We start from the raw sequence: 23062 nt of genomic DNA on the forward strand, positions 1-23062 counted from the left end.
TAGCATGGTTCAACATGTATTTATGACTAGGCAGTTTGTTAGTTACAATGCATTATGCAACCTGGGATTGAGTTTGGCGCCAACAGTATAACATGTTATGGATACTACTTACGATGTATTATGTTAACCATTTATAACACAGAATAAACATAGCTTTAATGTTTGTAAAGCTTTGATTTTATAAATAGTTATAGCCATGTTTATAATGCCTTACCTGCTTATGTTTCAATATTCCTATAGACATGGTATTCATACAATGTGACTTAACTCATTAACTGATTGTAAACCAAAGTTAGAAAAGTTTAACTTATATTCCAGTAAAGTTAAGAGCTAGAAAAACTCTGCTTCATTAGGATGGTGTAGAGTTTTGTACCACTTGGTGATTGATGTAAACCTTTAACACTGGCAGAAGAAGAAGAGCTTTGAATCTGGGAGTGATTGGATTATGATTAAACCGGAATGGCTTGTGTTAGCAGCTATCACAGGCAGGAATTTCGCCAACACCAGAGGAAGAAGATGTACAGAAGTCCCTTACTGAAGTAAAAGTACCAATAATGTAGTAAAAAGTAAAGTATGACTTGGATTTTTCACTCAAGTAGAATTATAAAAGTACATGCTCTACATGTACTTAAAGTAAAAAAAAAAAGCATTTCTTTTAAAATTCGTTTGTAATTCAATTTTTTAAACAGGACATCTTTTTATTGAGAGTTCGAGGTGCGTATCAGACTGAGCGTATGTAATGGTGTATGCTACAACTGCATGCCTCATCCACAAAGATCCACTTTGTGGGACTTGTTTTCAGACCTTCTGTTCAGAAAAGACAACTTAACTAAGTTAAAATCCGACAACTGAGACTTACACAAAAGTTAGACCTACAAAGTTAAAGATGTACAAACATAAAACCTAATAATTACTGAAGCCAAAAACACAGGTTACCACTACAGCAGGTAGACTCAAATGAAGACGATGAAAGTTTAATCAAACAGCTGATATGCATAGATGAGGAAAACCAACACAGCAATCTTAAAAACCCAACCACCATTGTAGGCTAAAGCATACTGCCACGGTAGGCATGAAACATGTTTTAATGTCTGTTTATGTCTTACCTGTAATGACTCGATGCATTGAAGTAACGTCTGCCCAGGTGTCTGAACGTAACTACTACATCATTTAAAGTGGAGCGGGAAATGAATCTAACTTCAGCTTCATCTAGTCTCTGATCCGTCATGTCAGAAACCATTCTCACTCAGTCAACAGAGACGCATGTGAAATGGCATGCAAAGAGTTTACAGCTGCTGAAGTTGCTGCAGCAGTTTTGAAAAGTAACGATGAAGATATTGAAATGAAACGTGAGTGTCTTTAAAGATGAATTTAAGAATAATCGAGACAGTGCCCTTTAAAGGGTTCATTCCGAGTCGGCTGCACTTCCTCGAGTTCCAAGTGGAGGGAAGAGTTAACAGTGCAGCTTCGGTCTTCCCTGTTGCTCAGGGCTAGACTGGGTCGATACTAAACTTTGATGAAAAGAAGACAAGGGTCATTGCTAAGGCTGAAGCTGCCCTGAAAATGCTCAAAGCCAGCGTATGAGATGGAATCTCATTGACCTGTCCCTTAGTGGTATTTCAAGGAATGGATTCTGGCAGAAAAGAGCTCAGACACTCGCCTGAAGACTGGCGGGTGTATTTATCGTCCACTATTGATCGACGTGAATAAATATTGTATAGCTTAAATGCAATGTTGCTACTATATTCTTTCCCCCTCTCTCTCTCTGAGTGGGGGGGGTGGGCTGAGGGATGTTGGGCTGTAGATTGAGAACACTCCTGTGTCACTGGTGCGCCTCATCGCTCATTCTGTCCCGCTGCGCTCGCCGTCCTGCTGTCACCTCCAAACAGAAAAGATTCAATATCCTCCCATACCCTCGAATAAAGCGCAGGCCGAGAGGCATGACTGAGCACGAAGGAGAGGCAGAGTGATGCAGGGTCCTGATCAAAGATGGATATGTGCCTCTGCGTATTTAGGGCATCTGTTGCGGAGTGCAGGCTAAAGCCATGGCGGACTGAACTGAGAGTAAGCTAGGGGTGTTTTGCAGACCTCTTATTCGGTGCGCTCTCATTGTTTCGAATGTTTTACTTTCTGGGGATTTTATATTCGGTTGTTTGTTGAGGTGAAGGTTGAAATATTCTTGATTAGACCAGCCCCAAGATTGGAGAAAGCCTCCTTTGCATTGCTTTTTGGAAATATGATTACCCTGCTTTCATGCCGGCAGTGACACGACACTATAAAGCAGCCAGTGGTCATATATTTCCAATGATAGCTGGCAGTTGGAGGCAGCACAAAGTTGGCAGAATGGCCCACATGTCAAGGTTGAGCAAAGTTTAACGTTATGCAAATAAGAGTGAAGGGATGTGCCGATTACCAGTAGGAACTGAGCAGGGTAGTATGTACTTTATTTCCATCACTATAAAATGATATTCCCCCTTTTTTGGTACTTACATATTCGTTGCTACTAGAGACGGAGAAATGGTTGCAGTGCTGGTACAAATAGTCGGCAGTGATTGCAACAACCAAACACTGTTTTCTTCTCCTACTGACTCCACAGACAGTGATGCACTATGCAGGGATTAAATGTATAGACAAGCGATATCTCCAGTATTTTTTGTGGGAACACATAAGCATTGAGTGGCCAGTGAATCAGGCAACAAGAGGCAAAACATTGCTGAACATCTTGATTCGCAGGCTCTAAAAACCGAAGACGAAGTCCAAAATCTTGGTGTTCTAACAGTGTGAAAGCAGGGAAAGATGTATTATGTAAAGGCAAGGCAAGGCGAGTTTGTGTGTAGCACCTTTCATACACAGCGCCAGTTCAAAGCGTTAATTAATATTAAATAAGACAGTCCTTAATTGGTTCAGGTCTTATTTAGAAGGTTGGAGTTACTTTGTCACCATTGGCAGTTATAATCTGACAGGGTGGCTATGACATGCGGAGTTCCCCAGGGATCAGTTCTCGGGCCTCTTCTGTTCAATCTATATACACTGCCTTTGTGCCAAATGCTACAGAACAAGATTGATTACCATAATTTTGCAGATAATACACAGATTTATCTGGCTCTTTTTACCAGATCACTACAGCTCAATAGTCTCACTTTGTCAATGTTTACATATAAATAATTAATTTGATGTAAATAAGTTGGCATCAAACAGACTTAGTGAACATTTTGGTTCATGTGCTCTAAAATCCAAAGACCAAGTCCAAAATCTTGGTGTTCTAATAGTTTGAAAGCAGGGTTAAATGTGCTATGTAAAGGCAAGGCAATTTGCATAGCACCTGTCATACATAGTGCCAAATTAAAATGCTTTACACAAACACAGAAAAATAAAAGCATTAATTAATATTACATAATACAGCTGAGATGTAGCACCACAGAATGGCTTTTGCAAAATTAGGTAACACATATCTTTTGCAAAAATATAAAAAATAAACATATAAAAGGGAATTTAAAATAAAGGACTTAAGTGTTAAGAGTAAAAACATAAAAAGAGAATAAAATATAAGTCTTAGAGCTCAATCATAGGCAGATGAAAAGAAAAATGTTTCTAGCCTAGATTTAAAAATCGCTACATTTGGGGTCATCTAAGATCTTCTGGCAGTTTTCTTCTAGTTGTACGTGGCATTACAGCTAAATGCTGCTTCACCATGTTTAGTCTGGGCTCTGGGCTCTATTAGCTGACCCATGTCCATGGATCTAAGAGATCTACATGGTTTATATTCTTTAAACATATCAGACATGTATTCTGGGTCGAAACCATTAAGTGATTTTATAGACTAGTAGCAGCACAAACTCTATTCTGTAACTAACTGGAAGCCAGTGTAAAGATTTTAGACCTGGAGTAATGGGCTCTGTTCTCTTAGTCATGGTTAAAACTCTATCAGCAGCATTCTGAATGAGCCGTAGCTGTTTAGTGGTCTTTTGGGGGAGTCGAAAAGCATGGATAAGCTTCTCTTGATCATGCTGGGACACCAATTTTTTGTTTCTGGCTATATTTTTAAAATGATAGGAGGCTGTTTCTATTAGAACACAAAGATATCAGACTTGGTCTTTGGCTTTTAGAGCCCATCGAGATGTTCACTAAGTCTCTTTGTTGCCAAATATAATATTCTCTGTTTTGTCCTTATTTAATTCAAGAAAATTATTATATGCTCCAAACATTGACAGAGTGAGACTATTGGGCTGTAGTCATCTGGTGAGAGAGCCAGATGTATCTGTGTATCATCTTCAGGACGATAGTAATCAATGTTGTTCTGTAGCATTTGGCACGAAGGCAGCACATATAGATTGAACAGAAGAGGCCCAAGAACTGATCCCTGGGGGACTCCGCATGTCATAGCCACCCTGTCAAATTCATAACTGCCAATGGTAACAAAGTAACTCTGGCCTTCTACATAAGATCTGAGCCAATTAAGGACTGCTCCAGAAAGTCCTACCCAATTTTCCAGCCTGTCCAGCAGCATTCTATGATCTACAGCGTCAAATACAGCACTGATATCTAGTAAAACTAGCAGAACTGATATTTAACCGGAATCAGTATTCAACTGTATATCATTTAACACGTTTATAAGAGCGGTTTCAGTACTGTGGTGAGGTCGGAGACCTGATTTGAAATTTCTCAAAATAACTGCTTGAGTTCAAAAAATTTCCGAGTCAATTGAAAACAACTTTTACAATGATCTTAGCTATAAAAGGAAGATTTGAGACAGGTCTGTAGTTGTTTAACACAGAAGCATCCAGAGTTCTCTGTTTTAAGAGCAGCTTAATGGCTGTTTTAGTGGCTTTGGGAAAGTACTTGATAGCAGCGAGCCATTAACTATGTGCTGCAATTCAGTTGCTACAAAGTTAACGATAGTTTTAAAAAAAAGTTAGACAGCAGTGATGATTAAAACATTGTTAAATTTTCAAAATATACCTTTCACTACCCAGTCCATATAGTCCATATGGTGCAGGGGTGCCCAAAGTGTGGTCCACAGGCCAAATCAAACCTCCTCATATGTCAAATTTGGCCCAGGGATCACGCCAGAAACTTACTCTAACCCCACCCATCAGCCAATGAAATAACAGATTTTTATACTGTATAAGGATCATTCTACCAAACTGTTTCAAAGTCAGAGTTGAAAACGCATTTGACTTTTCATTGACTTGAACTTCTGACTAAATTCCTTTGCTTTGAGTGACCCTATACCTTAATAATGTTTTTCATTAAAATAAATGATTAAATATTTCAACAAAACAATCATAACAGTACTGAAACTTTGCCAAATGTTTCAGTAGTGACTGTATCAGTTGTGGAAATTTTAACTCATTTTGAGCAGACCAAAATATGTATATATATTTTTAAAATTTGACTTCAAACAATACTTTAAATCAAATCTGCTTTCTTTATTTGTATATATATATATATATATATTATATATATATATATATATATATATATATATATATTATCTTTTTGGCACTTAACCCACCACAAATATTACGCTTTGGTTCCCAAAGACAAAAAGTTTGGGCTCCCTAGATATCATCCATATATGGAAATTAAGACGTTTTAAATTTGTCATGGTTGTGATGTCACTGCACCTGCTGGCTGTTTGTTTTCTGCTGTTCCTGAACATTTAAGTCCAACTTTAGCTTCTTGTTCCAAATATCTCAGCCTATATTACTTTTTAGACAAAGCACAATAAGACAGCCAATCAGAACAGAGTTTATTTACATGAATCACTCTCTAAAGCACAATGGCAAAAGTAGTTATTTTAATTATTTTATTGCAAATGGCTCGGCCATTTTTGGTAAATGACCATGTAAACAATTAATTAATTAATTAATTATAACATTACATGTTATATATTATAACATATTATAACACTAATAAGTGTTATAAGTAGACATTAGGGACAGCAATAAAATACAAAACATGAAGAATAGAGGCTTTTAAATACCTTGTCCTTTAAACTGATTCACATACAGCTTTCATTTATCTCACTCGGTCTATATTAATACCTAATAACTTTCTCATCATAGCATAAGCTAAACTTGCTTCTGTTTCTTCTGCAGGTGCCGCTTCGGGCAGCACCGATCTTCTCCCCGCCCCCAGTGCTTCCACCAATTGGACAGCCTCCCTGCTGACGGACAGTGGGCGGGACAGTGACCTCATCTTCCGGTTCGATGGACGGCAGGCCGCCAACATTCCAGAACGAGTGGTGCCTCAGAACCTTACGGACCAGTTCACTATCGCAACCTGGATGAAGCACGGCCCAAGCCCTGGACTGAGAGCCGAAAAGGAGACACTGCTGTGTAACTCTGACAAGACCGGTAAGGCAAAAGCCCTAGCCTAAAGGAAACGGGGTAGAACCCACAACTGTAAACCATTTAAAGTATAGTAAAGTATAGAGCTTTTACTGTTGTTTTGCAGGGCTGTACAGGGCTTACAACAATATTGTTTGCATGTGGGGGAAAAAGAACCCTGTGCGAATACCAAAAGATCACAGTTGCAGTATGCGTAGTGTGGTCATGCTCATGGAAGTTGTGGTCAGTTATTCTTACAACATGGCATGTGCAATGTCAAACATCATTTCCCAGCTGCCCAAGCCAGCTCTTCAAGCATGGCCTTACAAATTGCAATGCAGGTCAAGTTCTAGTGTTTATAGTAGTTGTAGTCCGTCTGTTAGTTCGAACTCTCTTGAACGAATCTGAATGCAAGGTACAAAACTCTCCAAAGTTGTTTAGTTTGGTGCTGTAATGTCAAAAACAAAGCAATGATTTGGGATTGATGTCTCTGGTTTCAGAGGCTAAGGCACCCCCTGCTATTCCTACAGTCTTTTGCTATCTTCAGCTTATTAGAATTGCCTAGCTAAATTAGAAATTATGGTCTCACTTTATTTGGATAGTCCACTATAGTCCCCTATAGACTATTACAGATCTTCATATCTGTTAAAACTCAGTTGTTTCTAAACAGTGCTGGGGTCAGGGTTAAGATTTGGACCAGGGTTAGGGCTAGGACCAAGGTGAGGGTTGGGTTTAGGTTTTGAGTTGAGGTTAAGGTTGGGGTTAGGATTCAAGCCAGGTTAAGAGTTAAAGAAAAGTATGGTCAGTTTAGTAGATATTTAGTTGAATGTGACATGAAAGTAATTTAAGTATCTACAAAGCATCTAAAGTGGACTATCCAAATAAAGTGTTGAGAAAATTACATATTAAATAATACTGTGTCACACCTTTAGGTCATGATCTGTTTTGCTTTGACTCTAAGCATACATACGTTATTGAGCTCCTGCTGGTGTGGGTTTCCTCCCTCTCAGTGATGTATAAAAATGTGCATAAAAAAATTCCTCCTTGTGGGCAATCTTAATTAATCTCAGAGAAACAGCACATTAAAGTGTACATTTTTTTCACAGTTAAAATGGGAAATTTTTCTACTAAATTAATACGTTTATAAGTCATATATAGTTTAGTCTTAGTGCTACATTATTTTAGACAACTTTTGTAGCACCAGTGCTACCTGCTCAAAAACATACAGCCCCGTTTTGCCATAAATTTGCCGATGTAATTTCAACCCCAATTCCCAAAAAGTTGGGACACTGTGTAAAATGTAAATAAATGTAAATAAAAACAGAATGCAATGATTTGCAAATCTCATAGACCAATATTTTATTCACAATAGAACATAGTCCCAACTTTTTTGAGGTGTTGCTGCCATCAAGATCTAAATGAGTTAATATTTTTCATGAAATGGTAAAGTGTCTCACTTTCAACATCTGATATGTGTTCTGTGTTTTATTGTGAATAAAATATGGGTCTATGAGAGTTTGCAAATTATTGCATTCTCTTTTTATTTACTTTTATTTATATTTTACACAGCATCCCAACTTTTTTGGAATTGGGGTTGTATAAAAATGAATTGCGTAGGTACAGACTGGCACCCAAGTGGTGAAATAAACTGCCCTTGCTGTGTGAATTGAGTCCTTTGCTAGTTTCTGTATTCAAATGAATATTCACTACTTTAATTACATTACAGGTGAACAAATGAACTGAAACGCAAAACACCACCATGGTTGGAATACCAAAACATGTAAATGCTTTCATATATATATATCAAAAAGATGGACCTATTTCAGACTTTCAGTGCGCTAAGAGTAATTAAAAACTACAATAAGCTTTTGTTATCACTGGCAATAACTGCCATTTCTAAGGGCTGCTGGAATGCTTGACCCATCTGTGCTAACATCGATAATGACAAATGAAAGACAGTGGAGGTCTGGTGGCGTTCAGCAAATGAGGTCATGCTAACTGGTTCCCATTTGCTTTCATTCTTTTCTAGCCAAATTGTCATAATTAGGTGAATTATCAGTACAGAGTGATCAGCACTCGGTAATAGGTGCATTTATATTGAAGGTGGCCATAAAAGTTTAAAAGAAAGTGCAGAACTGAAGAAGTGTTCACACCAAGAGTCACTGAAGGTCACAAAAGAGCTAGCATGCATTTTAATTATAGAATTTTTTGTTAGTGTTAAAGAAAATATCTGAAAGTGCAGACAAACAGTCCTTGCTGTTGAGCAGGTAGCCCGGTTTTAGGTGTAGAGATTAGGGCTAATAGAGCAGGTCAGAAAAAAGAAACTGCGGGGAGTAGAGTTAGGTGGGGAAAACTGGGACAGAGCAAAATAAAGACTCCCTCAGCACCAGTGGAGTTGATTAGAGGGATGGATTAGGGCTACAGATTAGGACTAGTGGAATTGATCTAGCCGTAGTGAATAGGTCAGTACGCGACCTCATTTTCCCCTAGAGAGGCCCCGTGCTCTGCATTTCTAGACATCCTTGATATTAATGGTACCAGCAGGAAAGGTACTCACCTTGGCAGACTGCCCTAAAATATGACTAAAGAAACTCTTTCGGTGGAGTTCAGTGGATATGATGTAGTAGCTATTGGGGTCTGATTGTCACAATACCGATTTTAAGAAGCTAATTCTCAAATAATGTCAGACAATATAACTGGAAGTCAGTTGTCAGCTATGGCTGGTCAAATATGATTGTCGGTTCTCAATTTCAGACTCAAATAAACAGCAGAAAATCACAATCATTTCAAATAAGGCTGCAACAAACGACATGTCTATTGATTATCGAAACTAAAAGCTGATTATTTAGATTGAGTTCCTGAATTGCCAAAAAAATTCTTATGTAGCTTTTAAAATGAGGTTGTTTTTATGCATTTGCTGCGTACAATAAAGACAATAAAGATGAATAACAGTTTTAATGAACTTTCCTGCTAATACCTAATATGAATAAAACATCTTTTTCCTGTCAAAATTTAAAACTAAGGATGTGCAAAGGAGCAGCAATAAAATAACAAATCTAAATCAGTTTTCCTTTAATCAAGTAAATAAAAAAATCAATCTGTATTAAAATCTTTGAACATGTTAAACAGTGTTTAAACAAACTCTGTAACAAACTCTGTTGCAACTGAGTTCTACAATCACAGGTCTTATGATCTCAGCTCATAACATGAAGATGGCTTTTAACACTAACATTAGCTAATGAGCTAACTAGCACAGCTAACTTACTGAGATGGATCCTCTTCATCCAGTGAGCCTCTTCAGATGATCCAACATGGAGGATGTGCTCTCGTGCCACCTGAAGTCGGCCTTACAAATAGTTCAACTGACTTTTTTTTCGAAGTTTAGCGTGAAACACTCCCACACTTTTTTGTTCTTGAGGCTGCCACCGCTCGTTTGTTAACTCTCCAGTAAGCAATGATGTCAAAACATTCCTTTTTAGTGCGCAAAAGATGTGTGATGACATCACCAACTAATCGACTATTATATTGATTGCCAACTAATTTGGTCAGTGGTTTTAGTTGACTAGGTCAAATAATTGTTGCACCCCTAGTTTTCGAAATATCTGTGTAATTCAATCATTAAAACATAAACAAAGTCATTCAGAGTTGTTTGATGTGAAATGGTTCGTTGTAGAGAAACTTGCCAACTTGCCTTCAGAAATTACTTTACAGTGGTGGTGATAGGAACCAGGGGTCGCAACGTCAACGCCACAAATATAGCCATTTTAGTTACTATCCAAAAAGACCAGTGAACCTACACGTCTTCTGACTCTTGATGATGGCAAAATAGTGGGAAATCCAAACATGTATGTTTATTTGCCTTACGGTGTCCCACATGTATCTCTCCACATGAATGAAAAAAGTTACAAACAAAAATCTGATTTTAAAACTTTTGTAAAATAATGTCTCAAACATCAGATAACATTCCTAAAAATTCATGTGACTGAGCTTTTACAGGCATTAAATCCTTTGGATGTCTGGTTCCTATCACCACCAATGTGAACAATTCTGACTTGTCTCTCTAAAATGGAGCATTTCCCACTCTGTTTGTTTACATCTCATCTATTGAATCATGCAGAAATGTAGAAAAGATGTTAAATTGTCTTTTTAAATAATACACATATTGTAATGCCGGGAGGTGGAGTTTCCCAGCATTCCTAGCATTTTGTTGTTTTCTGTTATTTTTTCTTATTTTTCATTGGTTCTCTTCACCTAAAGAATTTTTTGTGTTATGTTGATAATTGGCTTACAATGCATTTTACATTTTGCTGTTTAAACTACAATGGCGTTTTATTGTCAGGTTTACCAGTTCAGCTTGTTTTATTATTATAGTTTAGCAGCATGAAAGCTTGAAGCCATTAAGTCCTCACACACAAGCAATTCTCACATTAAAGCAGCATTCATTACAATGTAAAATGAGCCACTGAATATCAATGTTTTCATAGCAGGATGCTCACCAGTACCAATAAATCTGTGTAACCTTAATATCAACTGTAGGTTTATTGATACAAGTGGAATCTTTGACTTGTAAGTCTGAGTTGAGTCTCAGGTTTTGGTCTTATTATTAGTTGCAGGTTTTGCATTGTGCAAAAGTAAACCTTTACTAAAAACCTTTCAGGTTCAACACATAATAATACAAATAATAGCCTTTCCTTATACAAACCCAATTTCGAAAAAGTTGGGACAGTGGGGAAAATGTAAATTAAAACAGACAGCAATGATTTGCAAATATGCATATGCTCCTCCAAAATGTGTTCAGCATTAATAATGCTTTGTGAATGTTACCCACTAACACAACCCCATACCATGACAGATGCTGAATTTTTAACTTTATGCTGGTAACAGTCTGGATGTTTTTTTTTTTTCCTCTTTTACCTGGAGAACATGACATCCGTTGTTTCCATAAACAATTTGAAAGATGGATTCATCAGACCGCTGCACTTTGCGTCAGTCCATCTCAGATGAGCTTTAGCCCAGAGAAGTCGGTGGCGTTTCTGCATGTTGATATACAGCTCCCACTTTGCATAGCAGAGTCCTAACTTGTATTTGTAGATGCAGCAATGCACTGTTTACTCACAAGGGTTTTCTGAAGTGTTCCTAAGCCCATGTGGTTAAATTCATAACAGGAACATGTTGGTTTCTAAAGCAGTGCCGTCTGAGGGTTACGGGTGTTCAATATCGGTTTTCGGTTTTGCCCTTTATGCACGGAAATTTCTCCAGATTCTCTGAGTCTTTTAATAGTGTTATGTAGATAATATACTGTAGATGGTGAGGTGGTCAGTTCTGGGTTGCTATAAGAACTAGCCAGGGTCGTTCTAAGTTGCAGTAAACACACTTTATCTCCTGCACGTTTTGGCTCTGTGTGGGCTGCTGTGTGGATGGTGCCGAGAGGAGGATGGACTGGCTGTGACGGAGGCCAGCTGCTTGGCAGGCCTCTATCGAGCCTCATTGATCATGGGCGTCACGCCGAGCGAATGTGAGACTTAATCAATTCACACACTACTGAAGAGCAGCCACGCGTGAGACGTCGGCCAGAGGCACACGTGCAGCCTCTCAGGAGGCTCAGTGTGAGGGGGGGGGGATCTGTTTTTTTTTACATTTTCAGTACAGAAATGTTCTGACTTTGTAGGAAAAACAGTGAAAGTTTTTACTCTTTCTTTAACTAAAAGGGAAAGACCAGTTTTTGGCTACTGAGGTCAAGGTTAGTATTAGGTTTAGGGTTAAGCATAGACATGTGCATATGCATACTTGCAAATTTATCATACATATGGGACATGTTATTACTACATATAGGTACTTGCATATATATGAACCATATTATCAATACTGTGCAAAAGTCAGAGACCCTTGAATTGCCTAAATGAAGTTAATTTTTCAATCTTAAAACATTTAACCCCTTAAAATCCCAGGCTTATTGCTTACTAAGACTTATTATTCAGTAACTACAGGGACTTCAGTGCAAACTTGTTGAACTATTCCTAAGTTTTAGAACTGTGTAATAAAACTTTGGACTCGCTGGCCATTTCAGAGGTTAACAGAAATGTATGCAGAAGCCTCAGCAACTAAACATATCACATTTTCTTTCAGTATCTTTGCCTTTAGTTGAACTCTCTTTTCAGGACGCTTGCTTTCACTTTTTCAGAGAAATCTGCAAGGATATTTTTCCACTGCCAAAGTTCAGTCTTAGAAGTTGGTTGCACTTTCTGCTTTGCACAGCCTAAATAATCCCAAACACATTCAGTGATGTTAAGGTCTGGACTCATTGTTCTGAGTCAGTCCATTGTTCTGAGAATACCAGCAGCTTCTTTGTTTGATTTGCAAATTTTCTTCTTTCAGGAGTTTCATCTTTTTTTTATTAATTTGAAGATTTTTTTTTAACTTCAGTTTTGGAAATTGCTGTTTTTTTTTGTTTTGTTTTTTTTTCACTTATTTTCCTTTGACTCTCCTATCCTCATGCAAGTGGATTATCTTGCATCTAATCTCCACAGAAATGTCTCTAAAAAATGAACAAATTAAGTACCCAGTGCCCATTTTGACATTGAAGTAACTTAAATAAGCGAAGGAAAGTCTCTGACTTTTACATAGTACTTTAGGTACTTGCGTATACAGACGAATGCACAAGTTTGAAAACCCCTAGAAAAATAACATGTTTTGTTGATTTTCTAAGTGAAAAGTTTCTAAGACTTCAATGTGGAACCTTTCTGTGAATTTTAGTGCACAATTTCTATTTTTTGCTGTGTTTAACATATCGGAAAAAAAATAAATATTTAAAATGTGCCATGGATTTTGCACAGGTCACATTTTGTGTTTTATAATACTTAGGACTTATTTTTGCTTAGAAAACAAAACATGTCATTTGACCATGGTTGCCCTACCGTTTGCCGACAGTAGTATTTAATACATATCGTTGCTGTCTGAAGAAAAACATGTACACATAGCCGCTATAGGGGCATTGGGTTGTTCATCCCCCCAAAACTAACTGATATAAGATTTGTTAGAGTTTACTGTAATAAATCTGTTTATTTTTTATTTTTTTTTACACCCTCTTTTATTCGTTTACACTTGGACACATGTTGGGTCTGTTTCAGCTGTTGGCGGATTTAAGTAAACTTTCTGCTGCCTGTTCTGTTTCATTTTGAGGAGTGTGAGAGACGCAGCCACGTGATCGCTACAGGGCGGGTCAATCACACATACAGCGTTTGTGTTGTTGAACGGGGCAGCAAGAAAGATCTACAGATACACTTTTACTGAATGGATAAACGGTCAAATCAGTCACTCTGCTCAATAAAATATTGTTCGTAAAAGAGCAGGTATGCTTGTTTGTCTTCAGCATCATTCTGAGTTGTGATTGGGAGATGGTTTCAAGCCTGATAGTCCTCTGTTTCATTTATTGTAATGGCTTATTTCATTTCATTTTGCTGAAATGTATGATCATGTATCATAATGATGTGTAATCACATTAGGACATAATTGAAACTTCTATTTTCCCCTTTTTTTTAACCTGATGTTTAACCCAAGTTGGCGCCTGTGTACGTAGGTAGAGAGGTAGGTAGGTAGGTAGGTATGTAGGTAGGTATGTAGGTAGGTATGTAGGTAGGTAGATAGGTAGATTAATATTTATATATACATATGTGTGTGTGTATGCATATAATAGAAACGTATGCTTGATCCCTCATCCTTACAAGGTATAAAACCTTGTGTGTGTGTTGCATGCAAAAGCAGCAAGACAGGCCACTTTGATCAATCAGGAGCTTTCTGGATAGAGGAGCTGTAAGTCTGAAGGCGGCCATTGCAGGTAGCATAGTGCTCTGACCACGCTTGGAGGCGTAATGCGAAGTGGCACACGTCAATATCACTTAAAGCGCAGAACGGCATTAACAAACCCGTACAGCCAGAGTGACGGCTTTACCGTTCGAAACCTATTAGAGCTATTTAGGGAGAAAGTGACAGCTGTTTAGATGTATTTATTTCCTCGTGCGTTTTTATGGCTGACAGTCCTTCTGCACATTTTTGCCTTTAACAGTTACATTTATTTCAGTCTTTTGTAAAAGTCCTATAACCAAACCCTTAGGGAATTTGCTGTGGCAGACGGCTTGGACTTCAGCCAGAACAGTGGCAGCCTCTTACATCACTCCATTGTCTTTATCTACTCCACTCAGCACACAAACAACCCAGCCAACAGCGCAGGACCAGTTGATTGTGCTGAAGGACCAGCTGATGTCTTGTTGTTACTGCCATTGTTATGCTATTTAAATGTAACCACAGTTCTGTGCAAAAGTCAGAGACCACCTTTTCATTTATTTTACTTCTTGTCCGAACAGCTGAAAAGTGTTATTCATTTTTCAGCGTCAGAATTGCACAACTTAATATATCTTATATATATATATATATATATTTATATATATTTAATGTGTCCATTCTTCGCTTTTATTGCAGCTTCTGTCTTTTCAGGAGTCTTACTTTCACTTCTTTAAAGAAATCTGCAGGGATATTTTTCCATGTATATGGAAGCTTTAGCCCTGCGATGGACTGGCGACCTGTCCAGGGTGTATCCTGCCTTCCGCCCAATGACAGCTGGGATAGGCTCCAGTACCCCACCGCGACCCAGAAGGATAAGCGGTTTAGATGATGGATGGATGGATGGATGGAAGCTTTAGTGAAAGTCCTGCCAGGAAGACTCTAATGCTACGTCATTTATTCATTAGTCCTGACCAATCGTGGGCCTACACCTGTCTTTAAAATGACTTGACTTGCATACCTATTCTGTCTGGGGGGTAGGCTTCAGGATCAGCGGGGGTCTTGACACTCCAAGACCTGGAGCAAGGATGGGGCATACACCAAAGACTCTAATTTCTACTGAATCTTTCTTTTCTGCTGGCAGAATCAAAGTTCAGTCTTAGAAGTTGGTTGAACTTCCTGCTTCTCACAATCCAAGTGATCCCAAATGTATTCGTTTTTTTTTATAATCTTTTTTTTCTTTTCTCAGTATTGGCCTCTTGACAGCTACACATCCTTTCAGACCCATAGCATTAAGTTGTCTTCTCACAGTGGACAGAAGCACAAGATATGAAGCAAGACTGGAGCTTGATGTTTAGTTAAGTTTAGTTTAGTTTAGTTTAGTTTAGTTTACTCACAAATAAACAAAAATAACAATATACAGTGCAGGTAGAGGCAAAAAACCTAATAGGCTTAAATAAAGCCTTCACCTAAATAAATTTAAAATTTAAAATTTTACAATATTATAGAAAATACAGAATAATATACAAAGCATAACAGTGACATAAACATTTAATAACCTAAATATGAGCATAACGCTCATATTAAAAACATGAATGTATAAGCACATGTGTGTGCTGTGCATGTGCACTAGGGTGTCCCTTCATACATACGTGAAAGCAACAGAGTACATATCACTGTTATCAGGAGCAAAACCTTGTATCTCCAAAATGGTAACTTTACAGGAGAAGGAAAAAACATACTTCACTTTTAATGTAAGTCAGTGGAACCAGACTTTTTTCCAAGTCATTTTGGGTCATTTCTGTTGGTCCATTCATCATGAAATCTACACACAATGTAAAGGATAATGGGTGCTTTCAAACTATGTCAAAAACTGAAAAACGACCTAAAATGGAGATACAAGGTTTTGTTCCGACAGCAGCGATAGATATTGTGAAAAGATGAAGATTTATGCCCCCATATTAACTCCTGAGCAATAAGACTGTTCTCATCGCTCTCACAGAAGTCTGTTTATCTGATGGGGACAGTCTGTATCTTTAGTCGTTTTTTAAAGTTTTGAAAACTGTAATTATTCCTTTGACATTCTTCTGCCAAGTGGATGATCTCACATCTAATCTCCTTAGAAAACTCTTGAAAAATTAATTAAAATGAACTTATTTGTAATTTTGACTGGAAATGAAAAAATGAAGCTGTTTTCTGACTTTTGCACCGTCCTCTATACAGAATGTTTCTATACTTTATTAGATGGTCATGTCAGAGTATGATGGATGTATATGGTGTAGGTTTGCTGATGTGTTCCTTTTTTGCTTGTTGGCAGAGATGAACAGGCATCATTACTCACTGTACGTTCACAACTGCCGGCTGGTCTTCCTGCTGCGGAGGGACTTCACGCAGATGGACACATTCAGGCCGGCTGAGTTCCACTGGAAGCTGGAGCAGGTGAGAGGGGCCTTGTATGCCCACCGCACACACTTCAAACTAGCTGTGACGGGAGGGTAGAAACCAGGGGAGCAGGGTTTGGCTGGTCGAGTGTGCATGACTAGATCTAGTGGCCAAACAGCATAAATCCCACCTGCTACCAAAAAGCATGTCTTGCATGGTGTTGCCATTTGATTCAGTTCCGTTTTGGACAGCCGTGGCTAATTTTGTTGGTGTACAAACCTAATTCCGAAAAAGTTGGGACAGTAGATGAAAAGCTAATAAAAAAGAAGCTAAGAAGGCTAAAATATAAAAAATACAATACTATGTTTTACCTTATGAACTTTGCTTTTTTGCTCATTCCATTCATGGACATTAACATTAGCCATTGTAAGACAGGCCTTTAGTTGCTTAGAAGATACCCTGGGTTCCTTGGTGATCTCACGGATTATTACATGCCTTGATCTTGGTGTGATCTTTGTTGGTTGACCACTCCTGGGGAGCGTAATGGTGGTCCTGAATTCCCTCCATTTGTACACACTCTGACTGTGGATTACTGGAGTACAAACTCTTTAGAGATGGTTTTGTAACCTTTTCCAGCCTGATGAGCATCAACAACTCTTCTTCTGAGGTCCTTAGACATTTCCTTGTTCATACCATGATACACTTCCACAAACATGTTTTGTGAAGATCAGACTGTGATAGATTCCTGTTGTTTGAATAAAACAGGATGGTCAGTCATACCTGATTGCCATCCCATTGACTGAAAACACCTGGCTCTAATTTCACCTTCAAACTATCTGCTAATCCTAAAGGTTTTTAGTTTTGCCACTCATAGATATACAGTATAGGATTATTTTCCTCAATAAATAAATGACCAAGTCTAATATTTTTTGTTTCATTTGTTTAATTTGGTTCTCTTTATTTATTTTTAGGACTTTTTGTGTCAAGTTTATACAGAAATATAAAAAATTAACAAAATTTTAAGGACCACTATACAGAAATACAGTATTTTATATTCTACCTTATTAGCTTTTTATAAATGTACACTCATATTGAATCGAATGCATGCAACACTTTCCAAAAAAGTAGGGACAGGAGCATGTTTACCACTGTGTTTATCACCTCTACTTTTAACAAAACACAATCATTTGGGGACTAAAGACACAAACTGACTCATTTGTCTTCAGTTGTGCAACCATACAGAGCTCGTTTTCATATTTTCATAATGTGCCATATTTTCAATAGGAGACAGGCAGGCTATTTTAGCACCCACACTCTCTGATTACGCAGCCATGCTGTTGTAACACATGCAGAAAGTTTCTTGTCATTGTCTTGCCGAAACAAGAAGGGACATACCTGAAAAAGACGGCGTCTAAAAGGCAGCATGTGTTGCTTCAAAATGTGTATATATCTTTCAGCATTAACCCTCGTAGGTTGACGCTGTATAAAAGAATAACATCTTGGGAATGCTGCATGCTGCAAACTTGCTTTCATTTTTTCCCAGAAGGCTAACATTTTGCTGTTTCTATGAGGGCTTCGTTGTGGTCGTATCCCTTTCAGCAGCTTTGCGATCCAGTCTTTTGGGAGACTTTGTCAAATAAATCCATAATGACTTCTGTGAATATTTATCCATTTCTCAGTGTTGAAAAGTTGTTATTGTTGTTAGCAGGGCTGTTAGCCATCCACTGGCGCACTGGGTCAAGTCTGTTGACCAATCAGGGCGTGTGTTCCTGACCTGTACTCTCTACTGTAGCATTCATGAATTATTTATTCTTTTACCTACGACGTCCTTTGATGTCATGTATGACATCGTTGACCTGAGAGGGTTAATGGGGCCTACGCAGAATTTTTCTTTATATTTACTTCACGCCCAAACAAAATTTACTAATCACTACTTTGTTTTCGCAGGTCTGGTCTTTTTAGGAATTGCATTCGTTAGAATTAAGGAAAGGTTTATGCATCACAAAGTAGCAAGATAAATAAGTGGCATTTATTATACCAGTAAATTCACTATTTTTGTCATGTTTCAGAGCCAAATAATTATCTAAATTAATTATTGGGTGTGGAGGAGGGGGGTTACATGTTGGAGTTATAATTATCATGGGGTTGCTGTTTATTAAGGCTTTTTATTATTAAATGTTACCAAATATTTCAGTTGTTAATCATGATTCTACTAAAAAGTGAAGGGACATTCCAGAGTAATATGTCACCTGAATAAATAGTTTTTTCTGAAGCATCTAAAATGGTTTAAGAAAAAAATATACATGTATACACTTATAAATACACTGTGATATATACCGAAATTTAAAAATATGGTAATATAAATTTTTGGCCGTTCCACCGATCGTCTCAAAGACTGATGCAATATGTCCCAATACGTTGAAGAGACGAGATCCACAACACATACTTCTGGGTATACCTGCACCACAGAGCAAATCCCATTGAAATGAACAGGCGCCATTGCCATCAACTCCATGGTAGCAACCCCACCCTCCGACATTTAATTTCCGTTAGCTGTGAAGTTAGTGGGTGGAATGATTTTCAGCGGCGTGTTTGCAAAGGGCTCTCCTTTATTTATCAGGCATTTGTTCACATATGGCTTGTAATCCAAGACTGATTTGGTCCTGTGACTTTGTGAGCGTCGTTGGAATTTATGATTCGCGACGGCTGCATTTAAAACGTCTTGCCGTTTGATTCGTTTATGTCAGGGACAGCTTCGGTTCAGCTTCGTTGCTGTATTTTTTTCCTTTGCAGAGGTGGAGGATCTTCTGAGTCACTCGTGGCTCATGGTAAAGGTGCGTATGTGTGTCCTATCATGCCTCTCATCTCCTGCTGTGCAGAACACAGGGCTACGGTGAGACGTCTGTAATCAGGATGAAAAGCTCTCTGCAGCAATGACCTCTTACAGCACACGTAATGATAGCCCCACTCCTGCACTGATTTTCTCCTGCAGTGTCCCTCCACTCACACATACCATTCCCTCCACTTGGAACATCACTGATTTTATGGAGTGCTGTAGCTCTACATGCACTCGAAGTGACTTCCACATAAACAGCTTCCTACATATCCGAGGATACAACCTGAAAATTAGAGACACAAAAACGTAGAAAACACCAGCAGACCTATAAAGGAATAGTTGGGCATCAAATCACATTGTATGATTTTCCACCAACCTCAGCTAAGAAGCTGTGGTTGATATAGTGTAGTGGGTAACACCTCTGCCTTCTACACCGTAGACTGGGGATCAGTCCCCTGCCTAGGCACGCATTCTACACTATACCAGTAAGAGTCCTTGGGCAAGACTCCTAACACTGCCTTCGCCTACCTGTGTAAAATGATCAAATTGCAAGTCACTCTGGATAACAGCGTCTGTCAAATGCCATAAATGTAAATGTAAGACGACTTTGGTGTCCAAATGTTGCTTTTTTAGTTTGGAACTGGAGCTACAAGGCTAAGGTTGCTAACAAACACTAGAAGTCAATAGTAACCCAAATATCCCAAATGGTTCCTGTAAAAATACATTCTAAAAACTTCTCTTAACTCGCTCAAACTGCATCCAGGTCTTCATTGAGGTCATGCAAAGTCATCAGTGTGGTTTAGAATGTAGCATGACCACCCTCTTGGTAGTTTGTGACCCTGCACAGACCCTATCATCTAAACTGGCATACAGTAATAAATCATGCTTTGTCCTGAACCACATCGGCAAGTCTGTGCAACCTTAGTGAAGGATGAGGTTTGAGCAGGTTGAATGAAGTTTTGGTGGTATAGTTATACAGAAACGATTTGGGCTGTTTTGGGTGACTATTGAGTTGTAGTGTTTGTTAGCAACGTTAGTCTCACCGCACCCATTCTAAACTAAAGGAGCAAAATTTGGACTCCAGGTATGTCTTGGTGAATTGACTATGGGTAAAGGTAAGTGGAAAATTGTGGCCATTAAATGCAATTTCCACCTGTTTTGTAACTCGTTCAGATGAACTGTTTAGTATTTTTATTTCTTCAGTAGCGTAGATGGAATGTAGTTGGAAATGTGTATGATTTACAAAACTGGAAGCAAGCCATTTTTTTGTCTTTGGTTTGCGAGCTAGTCACAGCAGAAGGTTCTCACACCTCCCTTACTACCCCTCATTGCTCGCTAGCAGCTCAACACATGCTCATTCACAAACAAACATGGTTCTAGTAGCCGAGCTTGACCGTTGAAGAGGTCATCAGCCACTCATGCTGTTAACACGTCAGTTCTCTGCATGTGTAGTAGGCCAGTCACATGAAATTTAAGGCTTAAGTTGGGCAATGTGGTTCATATGGTATACCAGGGTTTTGGAACAACCTTTATACCGGTATGTTGCAAGTAAGCACAGTAAATGAAAAATGAAAGCGAAGCTGCGTCGGCCTCTCATTTCCTGTCATGTCGTCTGAGGTAACAATAGTCCAGTTTGGAAGATGCATGCTAAGCATTATGTTACTATGCGCAACACATAACACATTGAATGTATCTATAATACAGGATTCATCGCAAGCATTATATTCATTAGTTCAAACCTTTGTACATTAAAAAGAGCTTTTAAGTGGTTCTGTGATCGATTCGCAAGATTTTGCAGGCTGGGCATGTTCCAAATGTCTGCCGACAGGGAATTTTCTGCACAAGCTGAGAGGCGGGCATTCAGACAAACCTGATGTAGAAATATGACTGATCACACAGGCAGAGTAACATCTGTTTCCTCAGCCATGAGAGCCTGCGATTGTGTCAGCGATTGCAAATTACCTCTGCGTCCAATCTCCCTGACTGCCGATTTACATATTACTAGAGAGGGCTTTTTTATATTATGCTTTTTACATTTTTATATGTACTAAATGGCCAAAAGTATGTGGACGCACCTTGTGAATCAAGTGTTTCTGCCACATTCATTGCTAACAGATGTATAAGATCAAACACATAGCCATGCAGTCTCTATAGACGAACACTGGCAAAAGAATTGTTCATGCTAAAGAGCTCAGTGATTTTAAACACTCATTACCACAAGTCAATTTGTGAAATTTCTGCCCTGCTAGATCTGCCCTAGTCAACTGTAAGCATCAACAAGAAGTGGTATCTTATAGAATGGGGCCGCATCTGGATTTGGTGGATGCCGGGAGAACACTGCCTACTAGAATGCATAAGATTAGGTTGGTGGAGGAGGGATAATGGTCAGGGTTTGGACTCAGGCCTTTGTTCCAGTGAAGTGTAATGTTAATACTACAGCATATAAAGACATTTTAGACAATTAATCCAACTTTGTTGCGACAGTTTGAAGAAGACCCCTTCCTGTTCCAGCATGGCTGTGCCCCTGTGCACAAAGTGAGGTCCATAAAGACATGGTTTGACAAGTTGTGCAGGAACTCCAGTGGCCTGCCCAGAGCCCTGACCTCAACTCCACTGAAAACCTTTGGGATAAACCAGAATGCTGATTGCAAGCCAGGCCTTCTCGTCCAGCATTGGTCCTGACTGTCCACATACTTTTGGCCATATTGTGTGTGTACTTTGATAAAATTAGTGATAATATTCTGTGTGTATGAATGTGTATAAGGGGTGGGTGATATGATTGTATAATATTGTTGTCACAAAAAATGTATGCCATGGTCAGCTTTTCTGAGCATATTGTGTGTATTGTCAGTATTTCCACAGTACTGATCAACTGCATCTATCATAAGATGCTCCCAAGTGGCCTAACTGTCTAGAATTTGACCTTGTTGTTGGCCATTGTCAAATCAAAGGGAGCACAATTGTGATCTCCTGAGTGGCCAACTGTCAAAGCTCTGGCCCTATCATCAGGAGATTGTGAGTTCGATCCCCAACGATTCTGCAATCTTCTGTGGTCGAGAGTCCAAGCTACCACAATTGGCCTCGTTTTCTCTAGGTGAGCAGGATGGCCCTACCTTTCCCATCAACACCCAGGGTGATGCAAGCCAGTGTAGACGTATGTTATCTGTCCCCCTTATCCCCCCCTCCCCCCTATTCCCCCCTCTTCCCCCCTCTTCCCCTCTCCCCCTCTCTTTCCCTGAGCTGAGCGGCTGCCTCAGAGGGTCTGACGTGACTGATGCGGCCGGCACACTGCACGGTGGCGTAAAACTGTATCCACTTATACTGTTTTGTGTCTGTGCTGTTATCCGGTTGACCAGAGGAGGATGGGTTCCCCTTCCACTGTCGCCAAGGCTTGCTCGCTGGGGGTGTGGACCCGGATTCTCTGTAAAGCTGCTTTGTGACAACATCTGTTGTAAAAGGCGCTATATAAATAAATTTGACTAGACTTGACTATGTTAGCTGATTATAACACAACTGGCAGTTAGCGTTCCCCACCACTCGCATACAACTGTCCAATAATGTTATGTTAGCAGCAGTTTAGATTGCTTGGAGGAAGCTTGTGTAGCCTTCGCCCTCCTAGTGCTAGTGGTATCATGTGACTGAGGATGTCATAACTGGGGGGTGGAATTGGATACGACTAAATTGGGGAAAAAAAATTAGAAAATCCCTCCCACAAAAACAGCATAATTAATATTTA

At 38.9% G+C, this 23062-nt stretch overlaps 1 protein-coding gene across 1 annotated transcript in view; it reads left to right on the top strand.

Moving 5' to 3' along the window:
* Positions 1 to 23062, top strand: part of clstn2 (calsyntenin 2) — a 381240-nt gene that overhangs the window by 282110 nt on the left and 76068 nt on the right. Inside the window, exons 7-8 of the mRNA XM_036597461.1 lie at positions 6102 to 6359; positions 16426 to 16547. Coding sequence (XP_036453354.1) covers positions 6102 to 6359; positions 16426 to 16547 — 380 coding nt within the window. The remainder of the gene's footprint in view (positions 1 to 6101; positions 6360 to 16425; positions 16548 to 23062) is intronic.

Source organism: Colossoma macropomum, unplaced genomic scaffold (assembly GCF_904425465.1).
Source record: "Colossoma macropomum unplaced genomic scaffold, Colossoma_macropomum, whole genome shotgun sequence".
Classification (NCBI taxonomy): Eukaryota; Metazoa; Chordata; class Actinopteri; order Characiformes; family Serrasalmidae; genus Colossoma; species Colossoma macropomum.